The sequence below is a fragment of the Echinops telfairi genome, unplaced genomic scaffold (assembly GCF_000313985.2).
Source record: "Echinops telfairi isolate 266 unplaced genomic scaffold, ASM31398v2 ScPeMD7_7457;HRSCAF=8495, whole genome shotgun sequence".
Classification (NCBI taxonomy): Eukaryota; Metazoa; Chordata; class Mammalia; order Afrosoricida; family Tenrecidae; genus Echinops; species Echinops telfairi.
In genome coordinates, this window is record NW_022111357.1 from 10,233,157 (window position 1) to 10,246,629 (window position 13,473).

Here is a 13,473-nt window from a genome sequence, read left to right on the forward strand (position 1 = left end):
CAGAGTCAGAGGCTTCTCGGGGTGCAGATCTTTAGGGGCACAGATAGCCTCATCTGAGTTAGAACTGCTGACAGTGTCACCAGATCTCATGGTCACAGCCGGCTGGTGACTTTCGTTTGGGTGGCCTGGGGGTGACCTGCCTTCCTGCTGACTGTGGACTGTAAGCACATGCCTGCGCCATCAGGCTGCCGTGCACCAGAGCAGTCACACAGGCACAGAACACAGAGTCCTGGGAGGGAGGAGATGCGCCGGGGCAATGGAAAGGATGAACAGTTCTCAATCACGGGAGGGACCATTTTCTACGTTGATAAGGGCTCACAGCCCAGAACCAGCCCTCTGAAAGGCTGCTTGGGGAGGGGGGTGGTGTGGGCTAGCCACAGATCCCCAAGGGATGCTTCTTCTTCTTCTTCTTCTTCTCCTCCTCGGAATCTGTTGGGTCTGGGCCTCCTAATGTGCACCCAGCAGAGGAGGGGCTTGGGGGCTGCACACGGCCCGTGTCCTCCAGAAGGGGCACCTTTTCCTAATTTGCACAAAGGTGTCTTGCACACCTGACAGGCCTGCACCCTCCCTGCTCCAGGTGTACTCACCCATCAAGAGGTGGCCCTCAGCGGCCGTGGCCATGTCTTCTTCCGGCTTGGAGCAGATCTTGGCAAACACCGGAAGCTGCCTCTTCTGAGTGGGGAGCTCGGGAAGCTTGTCCAGGGGTACAAACGGAGGCGGGGGCGGCAGCAGCAGAAAGGGTCCCAGCCCCGCCGGCTCCTTGGTTCCGGTGCCGCTGAACATGCTGTTCTGCAGGAAATCCTTGATGACCTTGGCCTCCTCCAGCACCATCTTGTGGTCAGGGACCTTGGTGTCCATGGACTTGAGAGGGAACTGGGCCAGGAGCTTGCTGATCTCTGAGTTGGAGGGGCCCAGGCTGTGGCCCCCATCTTCTGACCCTTTGGCACTCTTGACCTTGGCAGAGCGCAGGATGCCGGTGACGGTGGACATGGCTGAGTCGCAGTTCTTCCTGTTGCCAATCACAGACATAGCCATCTTCGGCTTCAGAAGCTTGTCACCGGCGATGACAGCGGTGCCTGAGAGCTCAGTGCTCTCTGCTGCCAGAGAAGGTCCGATGATGCAGGGAGGTGGCTCTTTCCTTCCCTGGGCTGAGCGGCCAGCTGCCTCCAGCTCACTGGGGCTCTCTGGCCCGAGGACGTGGTTCTCTTTGGTGAGGCTCAAGAACTCCTGCTCCACCAACAGGGAGATCTCATCCTTGCCACTGCTGAGTTCCAGTGCCCTGCAAACAGACCAGGAAGACAGACATTTCTAATGTTAGATGACCCAACGGTGGGTTCGTAGCAGGACACAGGTCCCAAGGAAAGGGGGTGAGAGAAACCTATTGCTTTCCCAAGGGGAGACCAGAACTGGGGTACAGCATCCTCTCCCAATACCACCTCTTGCTTCACTGGACCTTAGCTGCAATCCATCCTGCCTGGCCAGTCGTGTTCAGGAGCTGAGGCAATGAGACTCTTGAGAGGTGGCTCTCTGGGAAAGACTGCACTCGAGCAAAGAGGTCAGAGGTCAGTGCTTGCTTGAACTGGGTCTGGGGAAGCCCCGAGCAAGGTAAGAGTGCCCTCACACCCTCCTGGCCCTTCCCCACGGGGTGGCCTTAGGCGGGTCTCTCAGTGTCTGGGCACCTCAGTTTCTTTGCCTAATTAGCAGGTGTGTTAGTCTGGGTAGACTAGAGGAACAAAATTCATAAACACTCATATTTTATGAGAGAGTTTTACATAAAAGGTACGTGTACATTAAGAAAACTTCCCAACCCAGTCCAGCCCAAGCCCATAAGTCCAACATTAGCCCATATATCCGACATCGATCTACAAAGTCCTCCTCAAACTCACAAAACACACGCAAAGACGCCGACTGCAGGAGGAAAGGCGAATCAGTGAGCATGTAAGCATCTCAGCGCTGGCAGGGGTTTCACGAGGCTGCTGCAGCACGCAGGGCTGCATCAGGATAGGTCCATGTGGCTTCTTCTCAGGGATGTCTGCAGGAAGTGAGCCTTGCCAGCTGAGGCAGAGAACTAGCTAAGGCAGTTGCAACTGGTCTGACCCTCAGAGAGCAAGAGACCAGACAGGTGAGGCTCACTGAGCCATTTATCTCTCTGCCCTTCAATGAATCCCACATGTGTTCATCGGCCAGTTTGGCACACTAAACCTTAACTATCACAGCAGAGATGGCATCGTGTCCTCTTCCGGTGGTGCTGTGAAGATGCAGACCACAAAGGACAGTGTCTGCCACACAGAAATTGTGACACGAGAGTCAGCCTGGCAGGGCCAGGGGGCCTGGATTCCACTCAGTGCCCCCCCAGATTCCTCTTCCCCTGGCTGGCCTGACCCTGTGACCAGGTCACAGCCTCTAGACTGCGCTTGCTTTCTAAGTGACACTGGCAGTTGGATTGTCCCAGCAACTGATTTGAAAGGACCTCTTTAAATGGAAGACTCTGGTACCTACAGGCTCCCTAGACCCCTGCCTCCCCCACCCCACCCCAAACGCTCACACACTGGAACCCGTGATGGCCAGCACTGCCTGATAGGGGCTGATGTACCTGTGGGCCGGGATCCACATTGTTTTGGGGTGGCAATCTTTCTAGCCTGGCCTGGAACCTCGGTCTGCCTCACTAGAAGTCTTGGCAAGGATGCATCTTCTTCCATGGTGTGCCCAGAATGACCATAGCCACCTAGCTTGGAAGCACCTGCTGTACCTATTCAATGGGCTCCTGTGAGGGCCAGATGAGATAGCATACATAGAACATTCTGGAAACTGAAAAACACTCTGTTCCTGGGAGCATGAAAGGTTAGGGGGGTTAAGAAGAGACAGAAAGAAATTTAAAAAGCTCCAGAGGAGATCTCAGCTCCGGGGGCTTGCTGTTGGCACTTGGGGAGGAAGCCAGGGCCAGGCCAGGGAGGAGGGAGGCCCAGTGCCTTTGGCTCAGAGGGCAAAATGAGGCTTACAAACAGTGAATATAAAACACTGTAAGCAGAAATCATCCTGCAACCTGGTAATGTTCTTTGCGCATTAGCACACAGACGCACAGACACACACAGTGATCGTTGTGTGTTTGTGTGATACATGTGTGTGGAGAATGGCATAGGCACACAGGTACACGTGTGACCTACACGGAGCTAGGAGAAGAGCATATGAGAACCAGTGAGAATGACAGACCGAGTCTTAGAGGCCCCACTGGGGCGGGAGTTAAAGTCTTGGGATAGTGACGAGGGTCAGCGGAACCCGTTTGGAAGGCCTGAGCTGCCAGGCCACTTGGGAAGCCTGGGGGTGAACTAGGTCCTGAAGCTTCGGAAGCCCGGTGATATGGTAAGAACGGATAGAGCTGCAGCTCCTCAACACCAGGACGCATGCTGGGGAGCAGGAAGCCATGTGAGGCAAAAGCAGGCTCCCCCAAAGCCCTGGCAGCACTGTGTCCTTCCTGCCAGACCCTGGGAGCCTCAGGGCGACCCCCTGTAAGATGGGCACGGCACTGATAGCACCCACCCAGTGCATGAGCTGTGGGGAGCCTGGCACAGTGATGGGCACGCAGGGCACCTGACCCAGGCTGTGCAGGAGGTCAGGCCAGCCCTACTGTCTTTCCTTCTGTCCGTCTCTACGGCTCCCCTTCTCTCTCTCCTCGTCCCTTCCTCTTGTGTCTCTCCCCTGTCTAGACGTCAGTCTATAAATAGGCCCAACTCTCACTTATGTGCCCCCTGGGAACAATCAGAATCAAGAGGTTGCCAATCCATGGTCCTCAATTCTAGGCCCCTGGCCCCCTCTTCCTCTACCGCCTCTCCATCCTCCTCAAAGGAACAGGTGAACCTCACGTCGCAGGAAGGACCAAATACCCGAAGGACCGATTGTCACCACCCTCCCCCAGAAAACACGCTGCCGAGCAGGCGGTCGACCAAATAGCTTTTCTGAATTAAAGATTTCCCTATAATTATGTCAATTTTTATAGAAATTATGATAATGGTATTGTACTTATACTTTTTTAACAATTGGAAAGCACCCTTATCCCTGAGAGACAAACTGAAGTGTATACAGATCAAATGGTGCCTGGGACTTGCTTCAAAATGAAGGCAGCAAAGGGAGAGAGGAGATGGACAGGGTCTTAGTCAGTTAGCCGTAGATTGGTAACTGCTCGCGCTGGGTAATGGGTAGGTACAGCGACGTTCACCATGTACTATCTGCTCTCGACCTTTTTATGTGTCTGCCTGCACACACGCTCACAAGAGACTCACGTGAGACCCTCTCAAGCACAAGCCCCAAGGTACAGGCAAAGCAAATTCCAAGACCTGAAGTCCCTATACCAAAAAAAAGGACAGTCCCTTTTGACCAGCTGAGAGGATGCTCCTAGCCCTCTCGCAGCTGGGAGTCGGGCTGGCAGAGAGGAACAGGCAGGAGCTTGGGTCACCTCTAGAGCTTCTACTCATTGGCACTCCAAAGCACTGACGAGTAGGTCTTCTCCATGCCCTATCGCACTGTGAGAAGCAATCTCACGTCCTTGTATTTGCTTCACACAGGTTCTTGTGGGATGTGGTTTCCAGACTCGCCCGGTCATTTCCCTACGGGCACGCCTTGCAGTCAGAGCCAGCATTTCCAGAAGGGGGGCACAGGGCCCACACCAGCAGCCCCCAACACCCCCCACCCCCTCACCCACCGCCGGGAGCCCCTGGAAGGCACTGCTGAGGGGCCTGGAGGCTCCCGAGGCCCGGTCTCTGCAAACTCCTGCTAGACTGGTACTTGTCATCACAGAGCAGGCAGGCGGGACGCCAGCCATTCACACACACCCCTACACTGAATCCTCTCCACATCCTAGACAACAGACAGTGTGACCCTACTGCTCAGAAGAGGGATGTCACCCCGGGAGACACTAAGGGTCTTGCCAGGGGGGAAGTCACGGGGTCGAACGGCGGACGCAGACGGGTCCAGCTGCCTTCGCTAACTCCTCCCCAGCCCTATCCTGGTCTTCTTTTTGTGGGAAGAGTGATCAGCAAGGTCTTCCTGCTCGGGGCTGGCTCTGCTCCCCAATCTGAATGTAATCACGGTTCCTGCTGGTCTCCTCCCATCACTCCCGCTGGTGGAGAATCATCCCGGCGAATCTTGAGCCCATCATCCATGGCATTAGCTGTCCCTGACAGCCCCGCGTCAGCTGCATGTCTGATGAGCATGTCTACTGGGTCTTCCGCCAATTTACAGAGAGAAATGTTGAACAGGGGAGAGACCAGGGCAAAGCCGTGGGGACAGCAGCCGAGACCCTCCTCCCAGCCTGACCATAATCCTGGCTCAACACTGGAGGAATGAATCAATCCAGGGACTCTCACCCCATCTCCAGTTTTCCATGAGAGCCTTTGTCAAATGCCCCGCGGTAATCAAGATCTACCACCCAATTAGATGCTCCCGGATCGAGAGGCTCCCTTGCCCTGCTCCCTTTGCCCCACAAAGAAAACAGGGTTTGTTCTTATTTCTTCTAGAAAACTGCATGCCCACAGAGCTAGGAGAGTCTTGGAACTCAATGCACACTACTCCCCTGCTTCAAACCCTCACCGGGCCTCTCATCACAGCGGGAGCACCTCCATCCAGATCCCTGTCAGGACACCCCCAGCCCCACCACAGGGCGCTGCGTCACTAGCAAGGCTGGGGCGTCCTGTCCCTCTTTACTTCCCCCTTGTCCAACACAACAAAGCCACATTGGTCTTTTCTTCCTGCTTCTATTTCCCTTGGAATATGCACTTCATTCTGCCCAAGGGCCTTTGCATTTCCCCCTCTCTTCCACCTGCAATGCTGTCCCTGCTGTCTTCCCAGGACAGGCTTTTTCACACCCCCGATCTCAGTTCCTCAAACTGCCCTCTCCTGCCTCCCTTTTAAAGGCATCTCTTCCCAGCCCATTACTAGGCGCACTCGTCTCCACCCATATGCTGGTTCTTCTTTGCAGGTGACACTCTCTTGTGTCTTCTTGACAGTCTTACTCCCTGCAGATGAACCTGGTAGCGCGGAGGCTGAGGGACCAAGAACCGTTCTTGGCATTTAACGCCCAGCTCAATGAAGAAAGTTGTCAGCTAGCTCCTCACTGGCCTCCATCCTTCTCCACATCGGAGCGTGCTCCCATTTCCTGCTGCTCACCCACTCCTGCTCCGCGCCTTTGCCTGTTCAAGGACGGCCCAGTGCCTCCCACAGGCTGCAACCTGTGGGGCTTTGATTCCATTCTCTGACCACCCATCTCAGGTCCCACCTCCAGTCCCATGGTCACCAGGGATAGGGCTGGTCACAAGACCCTAACCATCCTGCAGGGCCAGCTTCAAATACCTCCAACCTCCCCAAGGCAGTTCCAGGGGCCGGCAGACCCCACACAGAGCTCTGGCTGACACTCAGCGCTCACTTGGGGGGTCCACAGAAAGACCTTCAATGACCCCCAACCCCAGCTACTCATCTGCATTTCCAGGAGTCTACCTTTCCCCCTCCCTTCCCAAGAAGTCGTGCTGGCCCTGGCACCTCTCCCGTGCTATTTGCTTTCTCCTCCGGGTTGGTAAAAATCATCGCCTCTCTCAGGGATGCTACCACAGTGAATCATTCCCAACGGAGAGGGGTGAGGATGAGGCTAACTCAGCTCCAGGCTCCTGACAAAGGAAGCAAGTCGGAATTGGAGCTGTGGCCCCGACCGCCGCCACCCTGTTCTGCTTCGCCCACCTCCAGAAATCATAGGTGCTGGATGGAGGCGCCGCACATGGATGCTGTGCCTACTTTATGCGTCTGCCGTGCACGGAGTCTTATGAAAATAGAGGCTATTGACTGGTTGGCACCCCTTCCCAGAATAATGACTAAGCAAGCATGCTGTTAGCTCCCCGACAGCAGTTCTGTGTACATAACATAGAGCAAAGAGGGAAACTGCTATTCATCGGAGCCAAACAACAGAAAGATGCAAGCAGAAAATTGTCAGTGCTGGAGGAGGACACCAAACAAATATTTTCCTCCAGCTATGTCATTTCAGCCCGGCGACGCACACGGCGCGCAGGCCCGAGGCCCAGGCAACACGGCTGGTTGAAAAGCACCAGAAGGGAAGGGCTTCCAAGTCAGACAGAGACCTGACCTTGAGTTGTGGCCTAGCCATAGCCAGACCTCGGGGCTCTGGGAGAGGTTCTGACTTCTCAGTGTGGGTGTAGGGAAGCAACATACCCAGCAGTGAGGCAGAAACTGGGTGCGGGTCCTCACCACTCACTGATGACCAGCTCTTGAGCACGCTGCCTGGTATCTCAAAGGCTCATGCCTTATTATATAAAATAATAATAAAGGGTAAGTGAGTTAGTTTGAAAGGCGGAGGGATAAATAGGTGGTGAGCCTCGCCTTTCTAGTTCTCGGGTCTCTTGCTTTGTGATGGTCACACCAGGGTACAGCTGCCTTAGCAGTTCCCTGCTTCAGCTTGCAAGATTGACTTCCTACAAGACATCCCCAAGGAGAAGCCACATGGACCTATCCCGATGCAGCCCTGGGTGCTGGAGCAGCCGTGTGGAGACCCCTGCCAGTGCTGAGATGCTTGTTCCTTCACTGACTCAGCTTTCCTCCTGCAGTCGGCATCATTGCCTCTGTTTTGTGAGGTGGAGGACTTTGTGGACTGGTGTTGGGTAAATGGGTTAATGTTGGACTTGTGGGCTTGGGCAGCATTGGGTTGGGATGTTTTCGTGATGCACATTATCTTTACATAAAACTCTCTTATACATGAGTCGCTGTGGATTTGTTTCTCCAAAGTACCTAGACTAATACAGTAAGTGACTGTGCTAAGCACCTCACATGCAAAACTCTCATTTGGATCCATGAAGCAGTTGCAGTCAGTAGTGTAACAGGCTGAGCCCTATGGTATACCACTTCTGTGCACCCACACCCTCTAACAGCTCCCTCTCATCTTGACAAGTGCTGGAACACTGGGGTCCAGCCTCTCGTTCTTCTTGGAATGTGGCTATCTCCTTGAGGACAAGCACGGGCTAGCCTGCTGGAAGGGACACATCACACGAAGGAAACATGACGCGTCCCTCAGCAAATGTGTGGATGAGCATGAGCCCAGGTCAGCCCAGGAGAACCATCTCACTGAGCCCAGCCGAGCCTTCTGAGCTGTCAAAATTAGCTTAAACTTTAGCGCCCTATCACTTGATCTCCCTTGTGATTCATTTAAATTTGTCCTAGTTTTTTTTTTTAATTTAATTTTTTTAAACTATTTTATTGGGGGCTCGTACAATTCGTATCACAATCCATACGTCCATCCATTGTGTCAAGCACATATGTACATTCGCTGCTCTCATCATTCTCAAAACATTTGCCTTCTACTCTAGCCCCTAATAGCAGCTGCCCATTTTCCCCCTCCCTCCCCACTGCCCCCTCCCTCATGAAACCTTCATAATTCACAAATCATTATTGTTTTGCCATAAGTTACACTGTCCGATGTCTCTACCCTCCCCCTCCCTGCCCTCTTCTCTGCTGTCCATCCCCCAGGGAGGCTATACGTAGATTCTTGTAATTGGTTCCCCCTTTCTACCCCACATTCCCTCCACCCTCCAGGCCTCGCCCCTCTCACCACTGGTCCTGAAGGAGTCATCTATCCTGGATTCCCTGTGTTTCCAGTTGCTATCTGTACCAATGTACATCCTCCTGTCCCGCCAGATTTGTAAGGTAGAATTGGGATCATGATAGGGGCGGGGAGGAGGCATTCAAGAACTAGAGGAAAGTTATATCGTTGCTACCCTGCACCCTGATTGGTTCATCTCCTCCCCACAACCCTTCGGTAAGGGGTGTCCAGTTGCCTATATTTTCTTTTTTCTTTTCAATTGACATTTTCTTTTTTTTTTCTAATCATTTTATTATGGGCTCTTACAACTCATCACAATCCATACATACACCAATTACAAGGAACTATATGTGATGTCCTCCCTGGGGGACGGACAACAGAAAAGTGGGTGAAGGGAGACGTCAAACTGACATTTTCATCTGTTTTACTTTGTTATTGTTGTTAGGGTTGGGTTTTGTTTTTTTTTTTACGTTTTTCTGTATATAAAATGCAGCACAGATAAATATATATAAACCATAACTGGACTGATGGTTCCTTCGGGGTAGGACAGGCGAGGCTGGAGGGAAATGGGGAGCTAATTATAATGAATACAAGCATGAAGGAAAAGTTCTAGAACCGATGGCGATGATGTCTGTACAACTCTCCTTGGCGTGAATGAGTTGTTGAATTGTATAATACGTGAATTATATGCCAATGGATGGATGTATGGATTGTGATAAGAGCTGTAAGAGCCCCCAACAAAATGATTTTAAAAGAAGAAAAAGAGGTAGAGTTTTGGCCACTAAACTTTGGGATGGATTGTAATATATCAAAAGCTAGCTGACACACATAGCTGCAAAGAGCTCAAGTCTATCAATGAAGCAGCCAATTCATACAGGTCAAGTCTTTGTCCCAACATCACATTACAAAGGACAAAGTGGCTGAGCCCAGCAGGTGAATCTTGCTTAGCCGGCCCCTTAACCATCCACTCTCACATCTACAGTCCGGCCGCACATCCACGACCCCACAGCCCTGGGGATCTAGCAGGAAGAAAGCAAACTAGGGACTGGCAGTCCGAGGAGCATGGTGGGGCTCTTTCCCTTTGGGGGGGCGGGGGGAACAGTGGAAAACAACTGCAGATTCCATTGCCATCCCAGGGCCGGCTGTGCTCCTGCATCCCACTGAGCGCTGTGTGTTGAGGCCTCTCTGGCAGGGTGGAGGGGCTAGGGTGGGAGAGGGCCTGGGAACGGTTGGGCTCCCAGCTCTTGGCCTCCCTCCTGCTCCCCAGGCTGCCAAGAGGATTAAGTGAGCTGATGCATGCGAAAGCACTTGGTAAATTGTAAGGAGTGCTAGGCAAATGTTAGCAGTGCTGCCTCAGAAACTGCACGGTGGTGTGGGAAAGCCGGCCGGACCTCATAGTCACACTGACCCCATTCCCATCCCAGATCTGGGCTTTCTGATGACGCCAACTCCAGGCAGCCACCGCCACCTCAGGTTCTTCATCTGCAAAATGGGAGTGGTGAGATCTACTAACGTTAAAGGGGATCCGGCTATGAAATCTCACCACGCATGGAGTGTCATGCCTGGGCTTTTTGTTACGCCAATTTCTCAGTACAATTGTTGACACAGGATAGATTCGATTAAAAAAAAAAAGCTTCTGGCATACACTTCAAAAGTACACAAAACCAAAAGCCCCCTTGAATCCCCTGTCATTAAGTCCATTTCAACTCACAGGATGGGGAGAACTGCCGCTGTGGGTTCTCAAGACTGCAAAGCCTCATCTCTCTCCCATGGAGTGACTGGGGGTTTCAAACTGATGACCTTGTGGTTCAAGCCTAACAAGTATCCACTGTGGCACCAGGGCTGCTCTTCCTAGGAGCAGAAAGCCTTTCTCCCGGCATACACTTCGAACTCAATAACTATTGGTCTCTTTCCTTCTGTAAATCTCCTCGCCGCTGGGCCCCCAGTCTGGGCTGCCATTCTCTTTGGTCCCCAAAGTGTCACCCAGCCTTCTGTATGCACAGCATGTCAGTCGTCGGAGGGCTTACTTCAAAGGCAGAGTCCTGGACATTCTTGAATAAATGCCAATGCCCTTGATCTACAATGATGCACAAGCAATTGAACACCCTTTGGACACTATCACCATCGCTATCACCACCAACCACCCAGCCCCTGCCAAGTTTTCATGCAGATGGTGAACTTGGAGATCCCTGGCTGCCAGTCGGGGTCTGCGGTCTGCCATAGGCTCAGTACCAGTGCGTCACCTCCTCCCAGATCGCCTGCCTCTCTATGACTTGCCCGCCCACTAGAGGGGAAAGGAGGTGCTGGGAAAACGGGAGCAGGTGTGAGTAGGACCAGGGACTGGAAGGTGGGGGTGGGGTGGGGTGAGGGATTCAGTGAGCTGGGGAATGAGACAGGAAATGCTGGGGAATAAATACAGCAATAAAGGAACTTCGGCTGGGAGCTACAGAGCGATTCTTATTGTTCAAATTATCTTTAAAACTTTTCATTTGAATCTGTTTAATAAGGGAAGGCTTACCCTAAGGAAGAGGTATTTTTTTAATGTGACTTGGGAGCTGAATTGGAAAGAACGTTGCAACAAAGATATTAAAAGGGGGATTAAAGCAAACCACTGGTGGCCCATCTCTGCGGCTCCCACAACCTGCGACAGAGCTCCCGAAACCATAAAATTAAATTAAACAGGGGGACACGGGAAGTGGGACGTTAATCAGGATTCATCTTCCCTTCACCGTCCCTGACTCCTGGTGGTAAGCAGACACTGAAGGCTCCTGGTGTCCAGGAATGAGCTACGACCTCGAAGCACCACCTGGTCCCTGGCCCTGCTCTGCCCCTTCTTTGCTGAGTGACTCTGGGCAGGCCGCCTAACTTTTCGGCGCCTCAGTTCCTTAATCTGTACAAGAGAAGAAATCTCAAACATCTCCCTTGAAGACAGTGACCTAAAATGGAAATTTAAAATGCAAAACCCAAACTAAACCAGTGGCCACTGAGGCGACCTCGTGGGTGCCAGTGCAGAGCTGAGCACCCAGCGTTTTCAGTGGCTGTGCTCTTTTGGAGACAGATCGCCAGGCCTTTCTTCCGAGGTGCTTCTGGGTGAATTTGAACTGCTAACCTTTCTCTTAGTGGCTGGTCATTTAACTGTTTGTATTACTTAGGGACAAGACCATGAAATAAAAAGAAAATTAAAATGAAGAGCCTGGCATCTATGCAGCGCTCAAGAAAAGGTTCATTTCCTTCCCTGCAGTGGAAGGAAGGAGGGGAAAAGAAACACTGATGTCTTGGCTTATTGACATTCTGTTGCTCTACTGCTCCGTGGCTCTGGGGATGATCATGACACCCCACCCCAGCCCCCATTTGGAGCACAGCCACCCTTGGGCTTCACTCCATTGGGATATTTATGGTGCGTCCATTAATTCATGTCTTCATTTCCGCATACACACCACAGGGTCCCTGGAGGGCAGGAACCAGGCTGACCTGAGCGAGGGAGCAGGCGAGGACAAAGAGGAGCGAGGCACAGCCTTTGGCCTTAAGGCACTCAAGGTTAAGTGGGGAAGAAGGATGTTGCCCAGGAAACTGAGCCTGTGCGAGGTTGGGTGACTTCCCCAGGGTCACTCAGCAACACTTGGTCACAACATATGACTGATGACCCCAACAGAGTGGTACAACTGGGTCTGATCTGGGTGCGTGCCCGGCCCTCTGGCCACAGAGCAAAGGAACACGGGTTCTAAACTGACTCACCCATCCCGTCACCTTGCTATAGAGACCGCGAGGTCCTCAAAGCCAGGGAAGCGCTTGTCTTTCTCAATGATCTCATCTGCTTTCTTTTTTTAAGCTTTGATGAGTTTGGGAAGCCAATTGTTGCATTCCTCCTTGTGATCCTGGTGTTCAAGGTATTCAACGAGAAACTCGGTCCTCCATCGAGTAGCTTCCCTTCTCACATGAGTCTTGTCTCCCCAGGCATTCCTAATCATTCCACCACGGCCTTCTTCTTTTTACAATGCACACAATGTGTATAAGAAATATACAATGAGCTTGATCATGTTTCAGCTATGCAGACCTTATTTTATTAACCTTCCTAATAATTCTGTAGGGTGGTCACTGGCATGGTTCCCATTTTGCAGATGAGGCATTTTGCAGGAATTGAGGCCCAACATGTTTGAATAACTGGGTTATAGAACTGAGGAATATGATAAGATTCTAGATTCCTGCCTCCTTATTTTACTGTATCTGAATCACCTTAAAATCCTTAAGAAGGAGATTGGCTCATCCCCACCCCACGCCCCAAGGCAAGAAGAGGAAGAATAGAAATGCTGATTGGGTGAAGGGTCAACTATTCAGAGGGCGGTGCATTTACTTGCAGCCTTTAAAGATGGAAAGAATTTTACAGGGATTTGGAGAAAGGGCCTTCCTGGTAGTGGTAGAACCTGAGAAAAGACAAGATGATGTGCACCTCTTGGTATCACCTCTTATTTGAGAGAGAGAGGGAGGAGAGCAGCAAGTTGTGCATCTGGATATGCAGGTCAGCTCGACTACAGAGGGCCTTGAAGATCGGACTCAATGGTCAGAGGACAGTGAGCACCATAGGAGAGATCTGAGCAGACCTGTGAGTGTGCTTTAGAAAGAGGAAGCTGATCCATGCTGGATGGTGCCCTGTTGGGAAAGGAATCTGATGAAGCAAAGAGGGATGGGGAGGAAGTAGAAGCGGGGAGAAAGCAGGGAGGGAGGGAGGCAGAGGGATAGGGCTTACTGAGCAGGATGTGAGAGGAGGCCAGAAAAAGAAAAGGTCGGGGTAGCCTTGAGCCTTGTCTCCAGCACTATTTCACTTGACCAACAATGATGGGGCATGCATGGACATCAGTAGGACTGGGGTCATGGAAGAGGCTGAG

The 13,473-nt window shown here is 52.1% G+C and overlaps 1 protein-coding gene across 1 annotated transcript in view; it reads right to left on the bottom strand.

Annotated features, from left to right (window-relative positions):
- Positions 1-13,473, bottom strand: part of CUNH1orf94 (chromosome unknown C1orf94 homolog) — a 49,171-nt gene that overhangs the window by 23,595 nt on the left and 12,103 nt on the right. The window contains exon 2 of the mRNA XM_004704985.2: positions 588-1,279. Coding sequence (XP_004705042.1) covers positions 588-1,279 — 692 coding nt within the window. The remainder of the gene's footprint in view (positions 1-587; positions 1,280-13,473) is intronic.